The sequence below is a fragment of the Salvelinus sp. IW2-2015 genome, linkage group LG10 (genome assembly GCF_002910315.2).
Source record: "Salvelinus sp. IW2-2015 linkage group LG10, ASM291031v2, whole genome shotgun sequence".
NCBI classification, from domain to species: Eukaryota; Metazoa; Chordata; class Actinopteri; order Salmoniformes; family Salmonidae; genus Salvelinus; species Salvelinus sp. IW2-2015.
The window spans coordinates 16,948,746-16,968,942 of record NC_036850.1 but is presented as its reverse complement, the minus strand read 5'-3'; the positions used below and the strand labels follow the sequence as shown (position 1 = coordinate 16,968,942).

Genomic DNA, 20,197 nt, shown 5'->3' with positions numbered 1-20,197 from the left:
AAACCAAATTCAAATGCACATTTGTTGCAGTAATCAGGTAGGACTATTAGCCAAACTGCTGTATTGTTAGGTACTCACCATGTGTGGGCTCTAGGTAGTTTGTCTCGTGTTCCCCACTGCTCAATGGTAAACAGCTGTGGTCCGTTAGACCCTGTGATTTCATAACATAAAACAAGATTAGGAGGAGAGAATCATATACAAACACCTCTGGTTACAACTCAGAATCCATGTTTCAAAGTTCATATCAATCTATGTAATGACAAAATGGTTAAAAACATACCTAGAATATACCCTGTATTATACAAATGAGTCTTAATACAGAGAAGTAGAGAAGAGGACTCACCATAGAGCTCTGCAAAGCCATTCATTGGGACCCGGGAGGTGCCAGTCACGAACTGCAACAGGCGGATACGCTTCTCTGCATCCATCAGCAGAACAGTCTGAGAATGACAAAATATCATTCAAATAGTTGTAATGAATATTGATAATTCACCAAAAAACTAAGGATGCATCGATGTGGAAATTCTGGCCCGATATCAGATATTTACCGATATCCAATGTGTTCTTGGGAGTTTTCGCTTTCAGGAATGGGCTAATAATAGCTAATAGCTCAAACCATTTGGACGCTAAAGCCAAATTCATAGGAAGAGTTTTTCTTCAAGTTGCGCCACCCACTTAAAAAAAAATGCCACAGACCGCTCAGTTTGTCTCCGCAACTAATAACGGATACATTTCAGTCCCCATCATTGTCCTTTGTCTCCACATCAGACAGATGTCGACATAATATTTTTAACCAATTATCGTCCGTTACCGATATGGTCACCAATAAACCGTACATCCCTAACAAAAACACTCTAGAATCCAGAGGCTTCTGCTCCAGTGGTGGAGTATCCTCTTACCTTCCAGAACCACAGGATGACAGGCTGGTTGGGACAGTAGCCATTCTTGTACTTGGTGTTCTCCCTCCAGTCGTTCACATCCACGTCTCCCAGGCCACACATCAGGAGCTAGAGAGAAAAAAAAACAGACAGAACATCACTCAACGATCTGGAAAGACAGGCTCTCAGTCATGCATACATCTCAGAGTGATAGGAATGACACCCACCTCCAGCTCATTCTCGTCAAAGATCTTGATGAGATCCTGGGGTATCAACTCATAGAATCCCTAAGACAAGAGAGAGGAACACGCAATAAGTCAACCGTTTCTTTCAATCTTATCACAACTCAATCAAAACATCTCAATAAAACCTAGTGTTTACCTCCTTGAATGCGGTCATCTGCTTCAGTATCCTGTTCACGAACCTCCACTGCATGACAAGACTGAAAGAAAATGTTTATTTTGAAATGGAAGCATTCAAAAGCCCTAATAATTTATAATTTATCTAATGATGCAGACATTATGTGGTGGGTAGTGGTTTCATTGTCCATTTGCAAACCCTTCTAAGGCCAAATATGTTACTTGTGGGTCACCTACAGGTAACCAGCTGAACAGCACTACATGGCAGTGTGTATGAGGCATGTTTCCTCTTTCTACCAGCAGAGGGCTCTGGTGCTTACTGGATGTATTCCTTCTTGTTGTCATCGGTGACTACTATTTCAGATCCTCCTGGCTTCAGCTCATGCTGGTGGGTCTAAATAGGAGGAAATGTGATGTCAGCATGASTGATACCAGAGTTCCACTTAGCATCGATTTTAACCACTTCACTCAATAGGCACAAGATAGAACAGAAAATACTTGTGCCAAACAACAAATAGGAAGCAGGTCCCACCTGTCCAAAGAGCTCTTCGTCTATGGTGAATCTCAGATCGAGGTCTATCGGGTCATTCTCCAATATCCACTTCAGGGAGTTGAAGTACTCACTGTCCTGAAATAACACACAAACACCATTACCCCTTATGGTGAAACACTGCTGTTTTAGATGTCTCATTTATCTTGTCTCTATCTGATTAGGTGATGGGAAGATGTGAGAGTAATCTAGATAGTATTAGGTACCTACCACAGACTCCATGTCCTGTAGAGTAATGTGCTTCTGCAACATCATCTTGTAGAAAGGCCTGATGAAGAAGGCTAGAAAAAAATAACATGTCAGGATCTGTTCAACACACCTAATCCTTGTGGCCCTAGCATAGAGCTGTCCTCAGCTCTTAGTTTCTCTACACACACACTCGTGTCACACTACTATTAGACGAATTAATGAACTTTTAACAGACACAAAGTTCATGAGTGAAATCACCAGCAGTRAGACTCACCGTCCAGCAGCTTTCCATGGTAGACAGCCATGCCTGCCACACGGCCAATGAACTTAAAGTAGGACAGGTGGTCCTCATTGCAGAGGCCTGAGTTGGGGTTGATCTGCAGAGTGTAGTTGTCCCTGCCCCAGAACATGCAGAGGAGAAACTTAACACAGCTCTAAAGTCATCCAAATCCTTCTCTGATCCATTCCAGAACATATCCTCATTAAAATGATTCATAATGCTGTCAGAGATGTTATTCACTAACAGCCCCATTAAGGGCCTGTTCCATTTTTCCTTGCCTTAAAATGGAATTCTAACACATTCAAAAAGAGACTCACGTGGCAGAATACTCAAACAGCCCATAATAGGGGTTGAACATCTCCTTGGAGATTAGGAAGAACCACTCCCTGGCCACGCCCCCATAATCCAAGCCCTTCTCTCCCTCAAACTCCACCCACAGCCGCGCCTTCAGGAAGTCGGCCCTCTTGATTGACAGGATTCGTCTGTAGGAGTCCTCTAGCACGGTGTTCCGCCTGAGCTTCATCTCAAAGCGGTTGGGGATGTCAGCCTGGAATTGGAGATAGAGCATGCTGAGTGAGTGGACATCAGGTCAGGGGATGTAGCTGGACTAAATGTCATAGAAGATATTGTGAGGATGATTGAGAGAAAGACAAGATAGGCTTTTACAGTGTGAATATGCTGTATATCTGACCTATTTGTGAGGTTTAGCTGTAATAACATTAAGAGCATAGGGCCTTCAGTAATTACAATGATTACCTGTCTTGGGAAAAACAATACTTACCGGTTTCTTCAGCTTCTTCCGGAAGTATTCATACTTCTGTTTATAGTCTCTGGAGTAAGGCACAGCCTAGAATAGACAAGGATGGGAGATCCAATGACCGGAAATCAATTATGAACACATGATGAATTATTCGGTTTTATGGCCAACCTGGAGAACCTGACTCCAAAAAGAGAATGGGCCATATTGCATTCCTAAAATTACTCTACCGGAAACTAATAAATAAAAATCTCTAGCTATAGCTTTTTAAATATATCATCTGTACTTACTGGTCCAGTTATGGCTGAATTCTGCAATCTGGGGTCATCCCATTGTGTGTTCTTCGTGTCTGAAAATACATCAGATTTATTCAGCATTGGTAGTAGGCGTATGCATTTTTCACTCATTTTGACAAATTGTAGTACATGTCATACATACTGTGATCTATGTAGAATATCCTCCCATCACTGTGGACCCTCTCCTCCCAGCCAGGCTAAGATAAGGGTAGCACAAACATTACTCACATAATTTTGTCCCTTAAAATCAACCATTCACTCAGCAACTTTCGACTTTAAGAGGCTCATGACACTGGGCTGCTAATTGCCTTCTTAGAGTGCTATTGGATATGATATCATTGTAAAGCTTACCGGCATTGGCCCGAGGTCAGTTGGGTCTAGCGAAGGTCTCCTCCTCATGTGCACAGGAATCTTCAACCTGGGGTCTTCCTGTTCACAGCCAGATAAACAGGAAATAAGTCACACAAACAGGAAGGAGCAGTGAGAATGTCAGTATTGTCCAGTGGATAACTGGTCATTCTGGCCACGATGATGCGTGACTAGACCCTGTAGGTAGRGCCTGGGGGTATTTCTTGATCAAGTGACCTGATCAAGAAAAACAACATATATAGTACCAGTCAAAAGTTTAAACACCTACTCATTCAAAGGGTTTTTCTTTATTTGTACTATTTTCTACATTGTAGAATAATAGTGAATACATCACAACTATGAAATAACACATATGGAATCATGTAGTAACGAAAAAAGTTTGAAACAAATCATTTAAAAAATAAATATATTTGAGATTCTTCAAAGTAGCCACCCTTTGCCTTGATGACAGATTTGCACACTCTTGGCATTCTCTCAACCAGCTCCATGATGTAGTCACCTGGAATGCATTTCAATTAACAGGTGTGCCTTGGTAAAAGTTAATTTATGGAACTTTTTAACCAGGTAGGTAAGTTGAAAACAAGTTCTAATTTACAATTGCGACCTGGCCAAGATAAAGCAAAGCAGTTCGACACATACAACAAAACAGAGTTACACATGGAGTAAAACATACAGTCAATAATACAGTAGAAAAATAAGTCTATATACAATGTGAGCAAATGAGTTGAGATAAGGGAGGTAAAGGCAAAAAAAAGGCCATGGTGGCGAAGTAAATACAATATAGCAAGTAAAACACTGGAATGGTAGATTTGCAGTGGAAAAATTTGCAAAGTAGAAATAGAAATAATGGGGTGCAAAGGAGAAAAATAAATAAATACAGTAGGGGAAGAGGTAGTTGTTTGGGGTAAATTATAGATGGGCTATGTACAGGTGCAGTAATCTGTGAGCTGCTCTGACAAGCTGGTGCTTAAAGCTAGTGAGGGAGATAAGTGTTTCCAGCTTCAGAGATTTTTTTAGGTCGTTCCAGTCACTGGCAGCAGAGAACTGGAAGGAGAGGCGGCCAAAGGAGAATTGGCTTTGGGGGTGACCAGAGAGATATACCTGCTGGAGCGCGTGCTATGGTGACCAGCGAGCTGAGATAAGGGGGACTTTACCTAGCAGGGTCTTGTAGATGACCTGGAGCCAGTGGGTTTGGCGACGAGTATGAAGCGAGAGCCAGCCAACGAGAGCTACAGATCGCAGTGGTGGGTAGTATATGGGCTTTGGTGACAAAACGGATGGCACTGTGATAGACTGCATCCAATTATTGAGTAGGGTATTGGAGGCTATTTTGTAAATGACATCGCTGAAGTCGAGGATCGGTAGGATGGTCAGTTTTACGAGGGTATGTTTGGCAGCATGAGTGAAGGATGCTTTGTTGCGAAATAGGAAGCCAATTCTAGATTTAACTTGGATTGGAGATGTTTGATGTGAGTCTGGAAGGAGAGTTTACAGTCTAACCAGACACCTAGGTATTTGTAGTTGTCCACATTAGAGGTCGACCGATTATGATTTTTCAACCCCAATACCGATTATTGGAGGACCAAAAAAGCAGATACCGATTAATCGGCCGATTTTGAAAATGTATTTGTAATAATGACAATTACAACAATACTGAATGAATACTGATTTTAACTTAATATAATACATCAATAAAATCAATTTAGCCCCAAATAAATAATGAAACATGTTCAATTTGGTTTAAATAATGCAAAAACAAAGTGTTGGAGAAGAAAGTGAAAGTGCAATATGTGCCATGTAAGAAAGCTAACGTTTAAGTTCCTTGCTCAGAACATGAGAACATATGAAAGCGGTGGTTCCTTTCAACATGAGTCTTCAATATTCCCAGGTAAGAAGTTTTAGGTTGTAGTTATTATAGGAATTATAGGACTATTTCTCTGTATACGATTTGTATTTCATATACCTTTGACTATTAGATGTTCTTATAGGCACTTTAGTATTGCCAGTGTAACAGTATAAGCTTCCATCCCTCTCCTCGCCGCTACCTGGGCTCGAACCAGGAACACATCGACAACAGCCACCCACGAAGCAGCGTTACCCATGCAGAGCAAGGGGAACAACTACTCCAAGTCTCAGAGCGAGTGACGTTTGAAAAGTTATTAGCGCGCACCCCGCTAACTAGCTAGCCATTTCACATCGTTACACCAGCCTAATCTCGGGAGTTGATAGGCTTGAAGTCATAAACAGCGCAATGCTTGAAGCACAGTGACGAGCTGCTGGCAAAACGCACGAAAGTGCTGTTTGAATGAATGCTTACGAGCCTGCTGGTGCCTACCATCGCTCAGTCAGACTGCTCTATCAAATCATAGACTTAATTATAACATAATAACACACAGAAATATGAGCCTTAGGTCATTAATATGGTCGAATCCGGAAACTATCATCTCGAAAACAAAACGTTTATTCTTTCAGTGAAATACGGAAACGTTCCGTATTTTATCTAACGGGTGGCATCCATAAGTCTAAATATTCCTGTTACATTGCACAACCTTCAATGTTATGTCATAATTACATAAAATTCTGGCAAATTAGTTCGCAATGAGCCAGGCAGCCCAAACTGTTGCATAAACTCTGACTCGGCGTGCAATGAATGCAAGAGAAGTGACCCAATTTCACCTGGTTAATATTGCCTGCTAACTTGGATTTCTTTTTGCTAAATATGCAGGTTTAAAAATATATACTTCTGTGTATTGATTTTAAGAAAGGCATTGATGTTTATGGTTAGGTACACGTTGGAGCAACGACAGTCCTTTTATCATCGATTATATGCAACGCAGGACACGCTAGATAACCTAGTAATATCATCAACCATGTGTAGTTATAACTAGTGATTATGATTGATTGATTGATTGTTTGTTATAAGATAAGTTTAATGCTAGATAGCAACTTACCTTGGCTTCTACTGCATTCACTAACAGCGGGCTCCTCGTGAGGCAGGTGGTTAGAGCGTTGGACTAGTTAACCGTAGGGTTGCAAGATTGAATCACTGAGCTGACAAGGTAAAAATCTGTCGTTCTGCCCCTGAACAAGGCAGTTAACCCACGTCAGTGAAAATAAGAATGTGTTCTTAACTGACTTGCCTAGTTAAATAAAGGTGTAAAAAATAAATTAAAATAATATAAAAAATATTTATATAAAAAATATCGGCAATATTGGCGTCCAAAATTACCGATTTCTGATTGTTATGAAAACTTGAAATCGGCCCTAATTAATCGGCCATTCCGATAGAATATGTGGACTAGAGGTCGACCGATTTAAGTCATAACCGTCCAGAGTAGTGATGCTGGACGGGCGGGCAGGTGCAGGCAGCGATGACGTTGATTGAGAGCATGTATTTAGTTTTAATTTAAGAGCACGGAAGAAGAGTTGTATGGCATTGAAGCTCGTCTGGAGGGTTGTTAACACAGTTCCAAAGAAGGCCAGAAGTATACAGAATGGTGTCGTCTGCGTAGAAGTGGATCAGAGACTCACAGCAGAAGAGCGACATCATTGATGTATACAGAGAAGAGAGTCGGCCCAAGAATTGAACCCTGTGGCACCCCCATAGAGACTGCCAGAGGCCCGGACAACAGGCCCTCCGATTTGACACACTGAACTCTATCTGAGAAGTAGTGTTGTGAACCAGGCGAGGCAGCTATTTGAGAAGCCAAGGCTATCGAGTCTGCCGATGAGGATGTGGTGATTGACAGAGTCGAAAGCCTTGGCCAGGTCGATGAATACGGCTGCACAGTATTGTTTCTTATTGATGGCGGTTAAGATATCGTTTAGGACCTTGAGCATGGCTGAGGTGCAACAATGATCAGCTCTGAAACCAGATTGCATAGCGGAGAAGGTGCGGTGGGATTCGAAATGGTCGGTAATCTGTTTGTTGACTTGGCTTTTGAAGACCTTAGAAAGGCAGGGTAGGATAGATATAGGTCTGTAGCAGTTTGGGTCAGGTAGGGGTGGTTACAGAAGATAGCCCTATTTGGTAAAATTCCAAGCCCATATTATGGCAAGAACAGCTCAAATAAACAAAGAGAAACGACACGCCATCATTACTTTAAGACATGAAGGTCAGTCAATCCAGAAAATGTCAATAACTTTGAAAGCTAATTCAAGTGCAATCGCAAAAACAATCAAGCGCTATGATAAAACTGGCTCTCATGAGGACCGCCACAGGAAAGGAAGAACCAGAGGTACCTCTGCTGCAGAAAAGGTCATTAGAGAAAACACACTCAAATTGCAGCCAAAATAAATGCTTCACAGAGTCCAAGTAACAGACACATCCTCAACATCAACTGTTCAGAGGAGACTGCATGAATCAGACCTTCATGGTGAGATTGCTGCAAAGAAACCAATACACAAGGACACCAATAAGAAGAAGAGACTTGCTTGGGCCAAGAAAAACGAGCAATGGGCATTAGACCGGTGGAAATCTGTCCTTTAGTCTGATGAGTCCAAATTTGAACTTTTTGGTTCCAACCTCCGTGTCTTTGTGATACGAATGAATCTCCGCATGTGTGGTTCCCACCGTGAAGCATGGAGGAGGTGTGATGGTGTGGGGGTGCTTTGCTGGTGACACTGTCAGTGATTTATTTAGAATTCAAGGCTACCACAGCATTCTGCAGCAATTCGCCATCCCATCTGGTTTGCGCTTAGTGGGATTATCATTTGTTTTTCAACAGGACAATGACCCAAAACACACCTTCAGACTGTGTAAGGGGTATTTAACCAAGAAGGAGAGTGATGAAGTGCTGCATCAGATGACCTGGAATCCACAATCACCCGACCTCAACCCAATTGAGATGGTTTGGGATGAGTTGGACCGCAGAGTCAAGGAAAAGTAGTCAACAAGTGCTCAGCATATGCACTAACTCATTCAAGACTGTTGGAAAAGCATTCCTCATGAAGCTGGTTGAGAGAATGCTAAGAGTGTGCCTCATCAAGGCAAAGGGTGGCTACTTTGAAGAATCTCTAATATAAAATATATACTGATTGGTTTAACACTTTTTTGGTTACTACATGATTCCATATGTGATATTTCATAGTTTTGACATCTTCATTATTATTCTACAATGTAGAAAATAGTACAAATAAAGAAAAACCCTTTAATGAGTAGGTGTGTCCAAACTTTTGACTGATACTGCATGTCCTTTTAAGAGTGGTGGTATGCAGGTGCTTGCTCTCTCACCCAGGAAGTGGTCTTAGTGTTGTGGTCGATGAAGAAGGGTTTTCCGTTGGGGGCATTGCGGACCTCCCAGCCCGCCGGCATGAAGCCACACTCCCTCTGTGAGCTGGGGGAGTGCTGGGGGGAGCCCTCAGGAGAGAGCATGGGGGGCTGGTACACAGTGGCGTTCTGGGACAGAACAGCYTGGGCTGCTGCGTCTGAGGTTATCTGGACCATGGAAGGAGAGATAAAGATTAACACTATTGATATACTCAATAGGAGGGTGAACTGGATTCTACATCAACATTATCTACAGTGCTTTCGGAGAGTTTTCAGACCCCTTGACTTTTTTCACATTTTGTTACGTTACAGCCGTATTCTAAAATGGATTAAATACAAAATTATCCTCACAATACCCCATAATGACGAAGTGAAAACAGAAATACCTTTTTTACATAAGTATTTAGACCCTTTGCTATGAGACTCGAAATTGAGCTCAGGTGCATCCCGTTTCCATTGATCATCCTTGACTCCAAGTTTCTACAACTTGGAGTCCACCTGTGGTAAATTCAATTGATTGGACATGATTTGGAAAGGCACACACCTGTCTATATAAAAGGCTCCACAGTTGACAGTGCATGTCAAAGCAAAAACCAAGCCACGAGGTCGAAGGAATTGTCCGTAGAGCACAGACAGAGGATTGTACTGAGGCACAGATTTGGGGAAGGATACCAAAACAGTCAGAGGAGAAGGGCCTTGATGGTCACTGACAGAGCTCTAGAGTTCCTCTGTGGAGATGGGAGAAACTTCCAGACGGAAAACCCTCTCTCCACCAATCAGGCCTTTCTTGTAGAGTGGCCAGACAGAAGCCACTCCTCAGTAAAAGGCACATGACAGCCCGCTTGGAGTTTGCCAAAAGGCACCAAAAGACTCTCAGACCATGAGAAACAAGATTCTCTGGTCTGATGAAACCAAGATTGAATTATTTGGCCTGAATGCCAAGCGTCTGGAGGAAACCTGGCACCATCCTTACGGTGAAGCATGGTGGTGGCAGCATCATGCTGTGGGGATGTGTTTCAGCGGCAAGAACTGGGAGACCAGTCAGGATCGAGGCAAAGATGAACGGCGCACGTCAGAGAGATCCTTGATGAAACCTGCTCCAGAGCGCTCAGGCTCAGACTGGAACAACGACCCTAAGAACACAGGCAAGACAACACAGGGCTTCAGGACAAGTCTCTGATGTCCTTGAGTGGAACAGCCAGAGCCTGGACTTGAACCCGATCGAACATATCTGGAGAATACAAAATGCGCGCGGAGGAGATGGCCGCCGTTTTACGGTCTCTAACCAATTGTGCTATTATGTGTTTTTTCCCCCGCGATATTTGTTAATTATTTCGTACATAATGTTTCTGCAACCGTATCTTACGGAAGAAAAGAGCTTCTGGATATCAGGACAACGATCACTCACCTCGGATTAGACGAAAATTTCTTCAACAACAACAACAACAAGCAGGACTCACACAATATTCTCCAAACACCCAACAGGGCAGACATCCCAATTATTCTCAAAAGGAAGCGACGCAGAGGACGAAGAGCCGGATGCCTCGTCCGGACCTGCAGAAGGCAACTAGGAAAGCTGCCGTTACCGTCAATATTACTCGCCAACGTGCAATCATTGGACAATAAACTAGACGAGGTATGATTAGAATATCCAACGGGACATCAAAACTGTAACATCCTATGCTTCATGGAATCGTGGCTGAATGACGACATGGATATTCAGCTAGCGGGATACACGCTGCACTGGCAGGATAGAACAGCACACTCCGGTAAGACGAGAGGGGGGGCGGTCTGTGCATATTTGTAAACAACAGCTGGTGCACGAAATCTAAGGAAGTCTCTAGATTCTGCTCGCCTGAAGTAGAGTATATTGTGATAAATTGCAGGCCACACTACTTGCATAGAGAGTTCTCAGCTATACTTTTCATGGCTGTTTATTTACCACCACAGACAAATGCTGCCACTAAGACCGCACTCAGTCAGCTGTATATGGAAATAAGCAAACAGGAAACCTCACCCAGAGGCGGCGCTCCTAGTGGCCGGAGACTTTAATGCAGGGAAACTTAAATCAGTTCTACCAAATCTCTATCAACATGTTAAATGTGCAACCAGAGGGAAAAAAATTATTGATCACCTGTACTCCACACACAGAGACACATACAAAGCTCTCCCTCGCCCTCCATTTAGTAAATCTGACCACAACTCTATCCTCCTGATTCCTGCTTACAAGCAAAAATTAAAGCAGGAAGCACCAGTGACTCAGTCTATAAAAAATGGTCAGATGAAGCAGATGCTAACTACAGGACTGCTTTGCTATCACAGACTGAGAATGTTCCGGGATTCTTCCGATGACATTGAGAATACACCACATCAGTCACTGACTTTATCAATAAGTGCATTGAGGACGTCGTCCCCACAGTGACTGTACGTACATACCCCAATCAGAAGCCATGGATTACAGGCAACATTCGCACTGAGCTAAAGGGTAGAGCTGCCGCTTTCAAGGTGCGGGACTCTAACCCGGAAGCTTACAAGAAATCCCACTATGCCTGCGACGAACCATCAATCAGGCAAAGCATCAATCAGGCAAGCATCAATACAGGGCTAAGATTGAATCATACTACACCGGCCTCCATGCTCGTCGGATGTGGCAGGGCTTGCAACTATTACAGACTACAAAGGGAAGCACAGCCGCAAGCTGCCCAGTGACACGAGCCTACCAGACAAGCTAAATCACTTCTATGCTGCTTCGAGGCAAGCAACACTGAGGCATACTTGAGAGCATCAGCTGTTCTGGACAACTGTGATCACGCTCTCCGTAGCCAACGTGAGTAAGACCTTTAAACAGGTCAACATACACAAGGCTGCGGGGCAGATGGATTACCAGGACGTGTGCTCAGGGCATGTGCTGACCAAGTGGCAGGTGTCTTCACTGACATTTTCAACATGTCCCTGTCTATAATACCAACATGCTTCAAACAGACCACCATAGTCCCTGTACCCAGAAACACAAAGGCAACCTGCTAAATGACTACAGACCCGTAGCACTCACGTCCGTAGCCATGAAGTGCTTTGAAAGGCTGGTAATGGCTCACATCAACCCCCATTATCCCAGAAACCCTAGACCCACTCCAATTTGCATACCGCCCAAACAGATCCACAGATGATGCCAATCTCTATTGCACTCTACACTGCCCTTTCCCACCTGGGACAAAAGGAACACCTATGTGAGAATGCTGTTCATTGACTTACAGCTCAGCGTCCAACACCATAGTACCCACAAAAGCTCATCACCAAGCTAAGGAACCTGGGACTAAACACCTCCCTCTGCAACTGGATCCTGGACTTCCTGACAGGCCCGCCCGAGGTGGTGAGCGTAGGTTGAACACATCTGCCACGCTGATTCCTCAACACTGGAGCTCCCCAGGGGTGCGTGCTCAGTCCCCTCCTGTACTCCTCTGTTCACCCACGACTGCATGGCCAGGCACGACTCAACACCATCATTAAGTTTGCTGACGACACAACAGTGGTAGGCCTGATCACCGCAGACAACGACGAGACAGCCTATAGGGAGGAGGTCAGAGGACCTGGCTGGGTGGTGCCAGAATAACAACCTATTCCTCAACGTAACCAAGACTAAGGAGATGATTGTGGACTACAGGAAAAGGAGCACCGAGCTCCGTCCCATTCTCATCGACGGGGCTGTAGTAGAGCCAGTTGAGATCTTCAAATTCCTCGGTGTCCCACATTAACACAAACTAGATTGGTCCAAACACACCAAGACAGTCGTGAAGAGGGCACGACAAAGCCTATTCCCCCTCTGGAAACTAAAAAGATTTGGCATGGGTCCTGAGATCCTCAAAAGGTTTCTACAGCTGCAACATCGAGAGCATCCTGACCGGTTGCATCACTGCCTGGTACGGCAATTGCTCGGGCTCCGACCGCAAGGCACTTCAGAGGGTAGTGTATACGGCCCAGTACATCTCTGGTGCAAAGCTGCTGCATCCAGGACCTCTACACCAGCGATGTCAGAGGAAGGCCCTAACAATTGTCAAAGACCTCAGCCACCCCAGTCATAGACTGTTCTCTCTACTACCGCATGGCAAGCGGTACCGGAGTGCCAAGTCTAGGACAAAAAGGCTTCTCAACAGTTTTTACCCCCAAGCCATAAAACTCCTGAACAGGTAACCAAATGGTTACCCGGAATATTTGCATTGTGTGCCCCCCCAACCCCTCTTTTACGCTGCTGCTACTCTCTGTTTATCTTATATGCATAGTCACTTTAACTATACATTCATGTACRTACTACCTAAATTGGCCCGACCAACCAGTGCTCCTGCACATTGGCTAACCGGGCTATCTGCATTGTGTTCCACCACCTGCCAACCCCTCTTTTTACACTTCTGCTACTCTCTGTTCATCATATATGCATAGTCACTTTAACAAAACCTACATGTACATACTACCTCAATAAGCCTGACTAACAGGTGTCTGTATATAGCCTTGCTACTCTTTTTGCAAATGTTTTTTTACTGTTGTTTTATTTCTTTACTTACTTACCTACACACACACACACACACACACAGACACACACGCCTTTTTCCCGCACCATTGGTTAGAGCCTGTAAGTAAGCATTTCACTGTAAGGTAACCTGTTGTAATCGGCGCACGTGACAAAAAAAAAATTGATTTGGATTTGATTTGAAAAACCTGAAAATAGCTGTGCAGCGACACTCCCCATCCAACCTGACAGAGCTTGAGAGCATCTGCAGAGAAGAAGGGGAGAAACTCCCCAAATACAGGTGTGCCAAGCTTGTTGTGTCATACCCAAGAGTACTCAATGCTGTAATCACTGCCAAAGGTGCTTCAACAAAGTACTGAGTAATGTAAATGTGTAAATGTAATTATTATTATTATTTTTTTGTTTGTTGATAAATTAGCAAAAGTTTCTAGAAACCCGTTTTTGCTTTGTCATTATGGGGTATTGTGTGTCAATTGATGAGGGAAAAAAACGATTTAATCATTTTTAGAATAAGGCTGTAACGTAACAAAATGTGGAAAAAGTCAAGGGGTCTGAATACTTTCCAATGGCACTGTATCTACACAAGTTAAGTGGGTCCTGATTGGCTTTTCACATGACTTTGAATGCTTCTTTAGTGCACTGTGGTTTGAGAGAGAGTGAGAGCAAAAGAAGGAGGAATGCAGCCTACCTGGATGACTGGCCGTGTCCAAGTGGTTATCCTGCTGTTGTGATTAACGTAGTAGGGTCTGCTCTTACTATCCTGCTTCTCCTCCCAGCCTGGAGGCAGCCCCGCTGAGGTTGCTAACAACTATTGAACAACATAAAGAGAGAGAGGCATCAAACAATCCATACAACAATACCTCAAGTGAATAGAACAATAACTTCCTCTGAATCACTGAGCTACATGCGCAAACCTGATGACTGCATTCTCACTGTCCTTACATCATCTGGGAAAACTATGGAAGCCACACTTACATGCTGAAGCTGAGCTCAGATGACCCTATCCCACAAATACTGCTGTAATACAGGAGTGCTGTGCTTCCCTGTGCGTGCGTGCGTGCGTGCGTAGGGGATTCAGGGAACGTAACACACACCACAGGATGAACAGGGTGCTCCTCAACTGTCAGTGTCTGGGCACTGCCTCTGCGACTGGAGTGACTTGAATGACTGGAAGGGCCCTGCAGCTGAAGAGAGCAAGACGACAGAAACCACAGTCATTACCCATACACGTGTTAATAGGCACATTTTCTCCAGCTATAGACAGGCACTAATACCTGTTTTACACTAAAATATTACAATCCCTCCAAGATTACTTAATTGCATTTGAAATGTTTTTTTTTAAATCAACAATATTATGCAAGGACTTACAATTTCAACCAATCAGCAGTGCACGTTTACTAGATATTATGGTTCAATCAAGCCACACAGATAAAAACTTTGCATATTGCCATGTAAAATGTTAGAATTGATGTAGCAAAATCAATAATTTTTGCATATCACAAAAAATCTCAGCGAAATCCTGGAGGGACTGATTATAGCTGTGTTGTTATAACACAAGATATAACGTGTGTTTCAGTCCCTTCTTGGAACTGTGTAGGACGCGTATCCGCAGGAGGCTTTGGGTGTCGGTCGATTAGTAACGGGAGCCTGGTCAGCGCTGGCCAGTAAATTATTCACCTGGAGGGAGGTACGTCGGTTGCCGGATGTGGCACCCGAGGCCTGGAGGCGACTGAGCTCATCACAGAAGGAGTGAAACTCCAGGGGGGAGTGGGGTGGAGGGGGGGAGCGCTGGCTGTTGTACAAGGTGGACTCATCCTCTGTTATGATTTCCCAACTCTGGAGCAGAGGAAACAAGACACATGAAGAGTTTACCATCTGTTCTGAAGGATGTCTTGATAGTGTTAAGTCATTGTCTTCTCATCTGGTTGTGAGCTAAGAAAACAGTTCTGGCCTGCTTGTTCTGCCACGGAGTGACGTTATTACATAAAACTGACATGTGATATGATTTCAGTAGGGCAATCTTTTTTTGGGGGGGGACTTCATGGAACACCCTGATCGTGAACTTGATCTTGTTAAGGGCCACTCTGGACTATCCTGACATTTAGTCATTTGCTCAGTTAGCAGCCTCTAAAGAGAGGGGCTAGGACCAGAAAACATGGTCGTAAGATATGGTCCTTATAGGTTTGGGCCTATATATCTTAGATAGGTCGTGTAGTTGGACCACACACCACGTACGGTTGTTTCATAATCGTACCAGAGACCGCAAAAGGATATAACAGAATCTCGTCTCCATTTCAATATCAAACTCAAGAGAATAACTGTAATTACATTTGAATTTAAAGTGACATTTAACTTTAAATGTGATTTTTCAATACATTAATTTAAATTCGACTTGAAAATAACCTCCGTTGACTCTTGTTGTCTGTCGTTGGAGTCCTCTTGGTCGGAGATCTGCCTGCGGGCGGTGAAGGCGTGCTGTGCCTCCATGTGGATGTTTTGCCTCTGCTCTGCCTCTACCTGGCTGTCTCTACATAGGGAAACACACACACTCAACTTTTCATCTCTTGACCAACCAGGTGTTACTGTATTCCAACCAGGTGTTCCAATACTACCAATGCGTTAAAATAGCGCTAGATTAAGTTCAAGCTGTCAGAATAAAGACATGACAGGAGAACCCCAGACTTACTGTACTATGGGCCTGTGCCACTGTGTGGTCCTGGTTTCATGGTTGACATAGTAGGTCCTGCCCAGGTTGTCCTGCCTCTCCTCCCAGCCAGGGGGCATTGCAGGCAACAGGTGGTTGTGCCTGGGACCGGACATGTCCTGGCCCTCTAAAAACTCCCAGCTAGGCTGCACAACAAAAACAACTGTTACACAACATGGCACATGCAGATGTCAACATTGCCCAAATCCTCTACATGTTTGTTCAAGTCAAACAATGTCTTGGCCATTACTCAGAAAATTCAGTGGCAAGCATAGGGACTCATACTTTACTGAAGTTTGGCTTCAAATCATTCTAAGGAAGATGTCAGCATATTCATCAAAGGCCCTGGACCCATGGTGAGACAAATATAGATTGGCCTTTTGGACATGGTGTTCCTAGCCACTGCTTACATTAAGCATGTTCAAGAATGATGACTGGCTGGTTTTATCAATAACTACATCAGGATGGAGATGGCAGGCAATCAGCCATCTTGGCTTGACACTGGTAAAACGAGCCTGGTGTCTTTTCTCCTGGCTCTGAGCACCAATATGCTGTTACATGTATATACTGAAGCACGCCGGCTGAGCAACAGCCAAGGCACGTAGATTAGACACTGTATAATCAAAGGAGGAGGGGGGTGACGGCATTGGAATATTCAATATCAGGGGGTCAGGGGGCAAAGAGGGCAGGAGGCAGGTTGGGTGGGTGGGTGGGTGGCGGTCTTACATCCATGTCTTCAGTCTGTTCTGCAGCATCCTCTGAGTTGTTTTTGGGTAGGTAGGTCATCTTCAGACGGAGATGACCTTTGACCCTGGATTTGTGACTGCATCAAAACAAAAAGTAAACACTTAACAAAAAATATACATGGAAAACAGTGCACTTTCTAAATCACAGTAATGTGAGCCTCTTAGGTGTATCAAATATCAGATACACAATAAATGTAATTCCAACAATCTAATTTGTAAGTCGCTCTGGATAAGAGCGTCTGCTAAATGACTTAAATGTAAATGTAAATCTATTCTTGTGACTGACTCAAATATGAAATTGAGCTGTCTCCATGGTAAAATCAATATGTACTTTATGTAGCTATTTGAGCTTAATTTATACACCTCGGGAAAGAAAGGCAAACTCACTGGAATGGAACTCAAGATATAATTCAAATTAATTTATGCAATGCCAAGAGACTGAATGTGATAAAAATGTAAAGGAAAATGTCACAAAGTAAATCCATGTTAAACCAGGAAGGATAAGTGGCTTGAATAATCATGAAATAATGCCAACCTTCTCGGGTGAAGTAGAAAATCCTTGAATGTGTATGGCCTTTCAATGTTAGGATTTTCTGTCTGAAATAAAAATAAATAAAAAGTATTTAAACAGTTGAAATGCTCTATAAAGATATTTGCTGTATAACATCTATGCATGCAGTAACTGTATATCAACAGTAAACAAGTCCTGTATAGACAGTAGACAGATGTAAGGTAGGTCTGCTGTAAATGCTATGAAAAGGAAGGCAAAAGTAACAAACATGGAGGACTGTAATTCCCTAACTATGGACAACGTTGTGGAAAGGACTCTGACATGAGGGTGTTTATGTTTACATGAGTGCGCCTATGACAGTTCATTGGTGAAGATAAGTAACTATGTAAAGTGTACAGATCTCCAACAAACTATATCTAAAGGAGAACATGGAACACCAAACAGCAGAGACTATCCTACTCCTTTAGACATGGGATTGGAAACATGTTGATTTAGGAGAATTGGTTTCCACATACATTATGCAAGCGCTAAATAAACAATTTCCTTGCACTTGGCTCACCGGTATCTGGTGTAATGGTACATCCACCTGCCCCAGAAAGTCATCACGTGTCTGTGGAAGGATATAAGAGATTGTAATGGGGAGTCATGTACAGTAGTCATTCATGAGAGTCCATCAAAAAAGGGAGTGGTTACAATGTATCAGGCATGTTTGCGGACTCGCACGCACACACACAAATAAAGGTTMAATTAAAAAAATTAAGATAAAGGGCTTCATTGCCAAAATCACAAAGTATCCCTTTAATGCTGTGTATTCATATTCACACAATTTTACATACCGCAGGCTGTCCCAACACATAATTACATGAAATTGCATTCTAATAGTGTAAAAGGTTATTGTAAGAGGCTGACACTAAAATGTTGTATTTTACACCCATTTGAAGAGAAAAAAGGTTATTAATTTGTATGATAAGATTGCAAATTTTCTCAGGGAACCCCCATTTCAATTTCAGGGGATCCCACCCCAAGGTTTGAAACCCCTGTATTAGACATGTGGATTGAATAATTCAGGGGTTATCAGCCCACAGTATAGCTAGAGCATTAGACGTCTTAATATGTAGTTGTGGAGCAGTGTYYWTTCTAGAAAAGGTGATTCTGACTGAGTGAYGTCTYTAGAGACAGGCTCCAATGTGACCACTGCTATAACGCAGTTACTGTAACATGTTCCTATGCAACATACATCACCCACCTCCCAACATCAACAACAACTGAAAACACAGTGTTGTGCGGGTCGGCTTCATGACCAAATAAACACCCTCGGCACATCAAACTGCCCAGCAGTGGTATGGAGACGGTTCAATTGAACGGATATAAACTGTTCCCCTTCTCCTCTCATTCCTTCCCCATGCCTTTCCTTGGCAGTGAAGCCAAGATTAGCAGGCTTTGGAGAGTCCAGGTTGAGGGACACAATGTACAGCCTGTGAATTTGCTATTCTGATCTCTGTGACATTCTCTCAGGTAGAGGTCGACCGATTATGATTTTTCAACGCCGATACCGATTATTGGAGGACCCAAAAAATCTGATACCGATTAAATCGGCCGATTTAACAAAAGATTTGTAATAATGACAATTACAACAATACTGAATGAACACTTATTTTAACTTAATATAATACATAAATAAAATCAATTTAGCCTCAAATAAAATGAAACATGTTCAATTTGGTTTAAATAATGCAAAAACAAAGTGTTGGAGAAGAAAGTAAAAGTGCAATATGTGCCATGTAAAAAAGCTAACGTTTAAGTTCCTTGCTCAGAACATGAGAACATGAAAGCTGGTGGTTCCTTTTAACAGGAGCCTTCAATATTCCCAGGTAAGAAGTTTTAGGTTGTAGTTATTATAGGAATTATAGCACTATTTCTCTCTCTACCATTTGTATTTCATATTGACTATTGGATGTTCTTATAGGCGCTATAGTATTGCCAGTGTAACAGTATAGCTTCCGTCCCTCTCCTCGCCCCTACCTGGGCTCGAACCAGGGGAACAACTACTCCAAGTCTCAGAGCGAGTGATGTTTGAAACGCTATTAGCGCGCACCCCGCTAACTAGCTAGCCATTTCACATCGGTTACACCAGCCTAATCTCGGGAGTTGATAGGCTTGAAGTCATAAACAGCTCAATGCTTGAAGCACAGCGACGAGCTGCTGGCAAAACTCACGAAAGTGCTGTTTGAATGAATGCTTACGAGCCTGCTGGTGCCTACCATCGCTCAGTCAGACTGCTCTATCAAATCATAGACTTAATTATAACATAATAACACACAGAAATACGAGCCTTATGTCATTAATATGGTCGAATCCGGAAACTATCATCTCGAAAACAAAACGTTTATTCTTTTGCATAAACTCTGACTCTGCGTGCAATGAACGCAAGAGAATTGACCCAATTTCACCTGGTTAATATTGCCTGCTAACTTGGATTTCTTTTAGCTAAATATGCAGGTTTAAAAATATATACTTCTGTGTATTGATTTTAAGAAAGGCATTGATGTTTATGGTTAGGTACACATTGGAGCAACGACAGTCCTTTTTCGCGAATGCGCATTGCATCGATTATATGCAACGCAGGACACGCTAGATAACCTAGTAATATCATCAACCATGTGTAGTTATAACTAGTGATTATGATTGATTGATTGTTTTTTATAAGATAAGTTTAATGCTAGATAGCAACTTACCTTGGCTTCTTACTGCATTCGCTTAACAGGCG

At 43.0% G+C, this 20,197-nt stretch overlaps 2 protein-coding genes across 5 annotated transcripts in view; one reads left to right on the top strand and one right to left on the bottom strand.

Moving 5' to 3' along the window:
* LOC111969121 (transcription factor 12-like) overlaps positions 1-20,197 on the top strand; it is a 345,264-nt gene that overhangs the window by 94,076 nt on the left and 230,991 nt on the right. The window lies entirely within an intron of this gene.
* LOC111969393 (E3 ubiquitin-protein ligase NEDD4) overlaps positions 1-20,197 on the bottom strand; it is a 58,984-nt gene that overhangs the window by 2,157 nt on the left and 36,630 nt on the right. For all 4 annotated transcript variants that reach the window (XM_070445428.1, XM_023995499.2, XM_070445427.1 and 1 more), the window contains 23 exons: positions 17,990-18,040; positions 17,455-17,516; positions 16,900-16,996; positions 16,156-16,319; positions 15,873-15,996; positions 15,147-15,305; positions 14,564-14,653; positions 14,158-14,277; positions 8,912-9,115; positions 3,661-3,738; positions 3,452-3,506; positions 3,304-3,362; positions 3,038-3,103; positions 2,574-2,803; positions 2,251-2,372; positions 1,998-2,068; positions 1,770-1,865; positions 1,558-1,631; positions 1,260-1,320; positions 1,106-1,165; positions 900-1,007; positions 344-440; positions 79-151 (listed from right to left, as the gene is read on the bottom strand). In XM_070445428.1, coding sequence (XP_070301529.1) covers positions 79-151; positions 344-440; positions 900-1,007; positions 1,106-1,165; positions 1,260-1,320; positions 1,558-1,631; positions 1,770-1,865; positions 1,998-2,068; positions 2,251-2,372; positions 2,574-2,803; positions 3,038-3,103; positions 3,304-3,362; positions 3,452-3,506; positions 3,661-3,738; positions 8,912-9,115; positions 14,158-14,277; positions 14,564-14,653; positions 15,147-15,305; positions 15,873-15,996; positions 16,156-16,319; positions 16,900-16,996; positions 17,455-17,516; positions 17,990-18,040 — 2,321 coding nt within the window. The remainder of the gene's footprint in view (positions 1-78; positions 152-343; positions 441-899; positions 1,008-1,105; positions 1,166-1,259; positions 1,321-1,557; positions 1,632-1,769; positions 1,866-1,997; positions 2,069-2,250; positions 2,373-2,573; positions 2,804-3,037; positions 3,104-3,303; positions 3,363-3,451; positions 3,507-3,660; positions 3,739-8,911; positions 9,116-14,157; positions 14,278-14,563; positions 14,654-15,146; positions 15,306-15,872; positions 15,997-16,155; positions 16,320-16,899; positions 16,997-17,454; positions 17,517-17,989; positions 18,041-20,197) is intronic.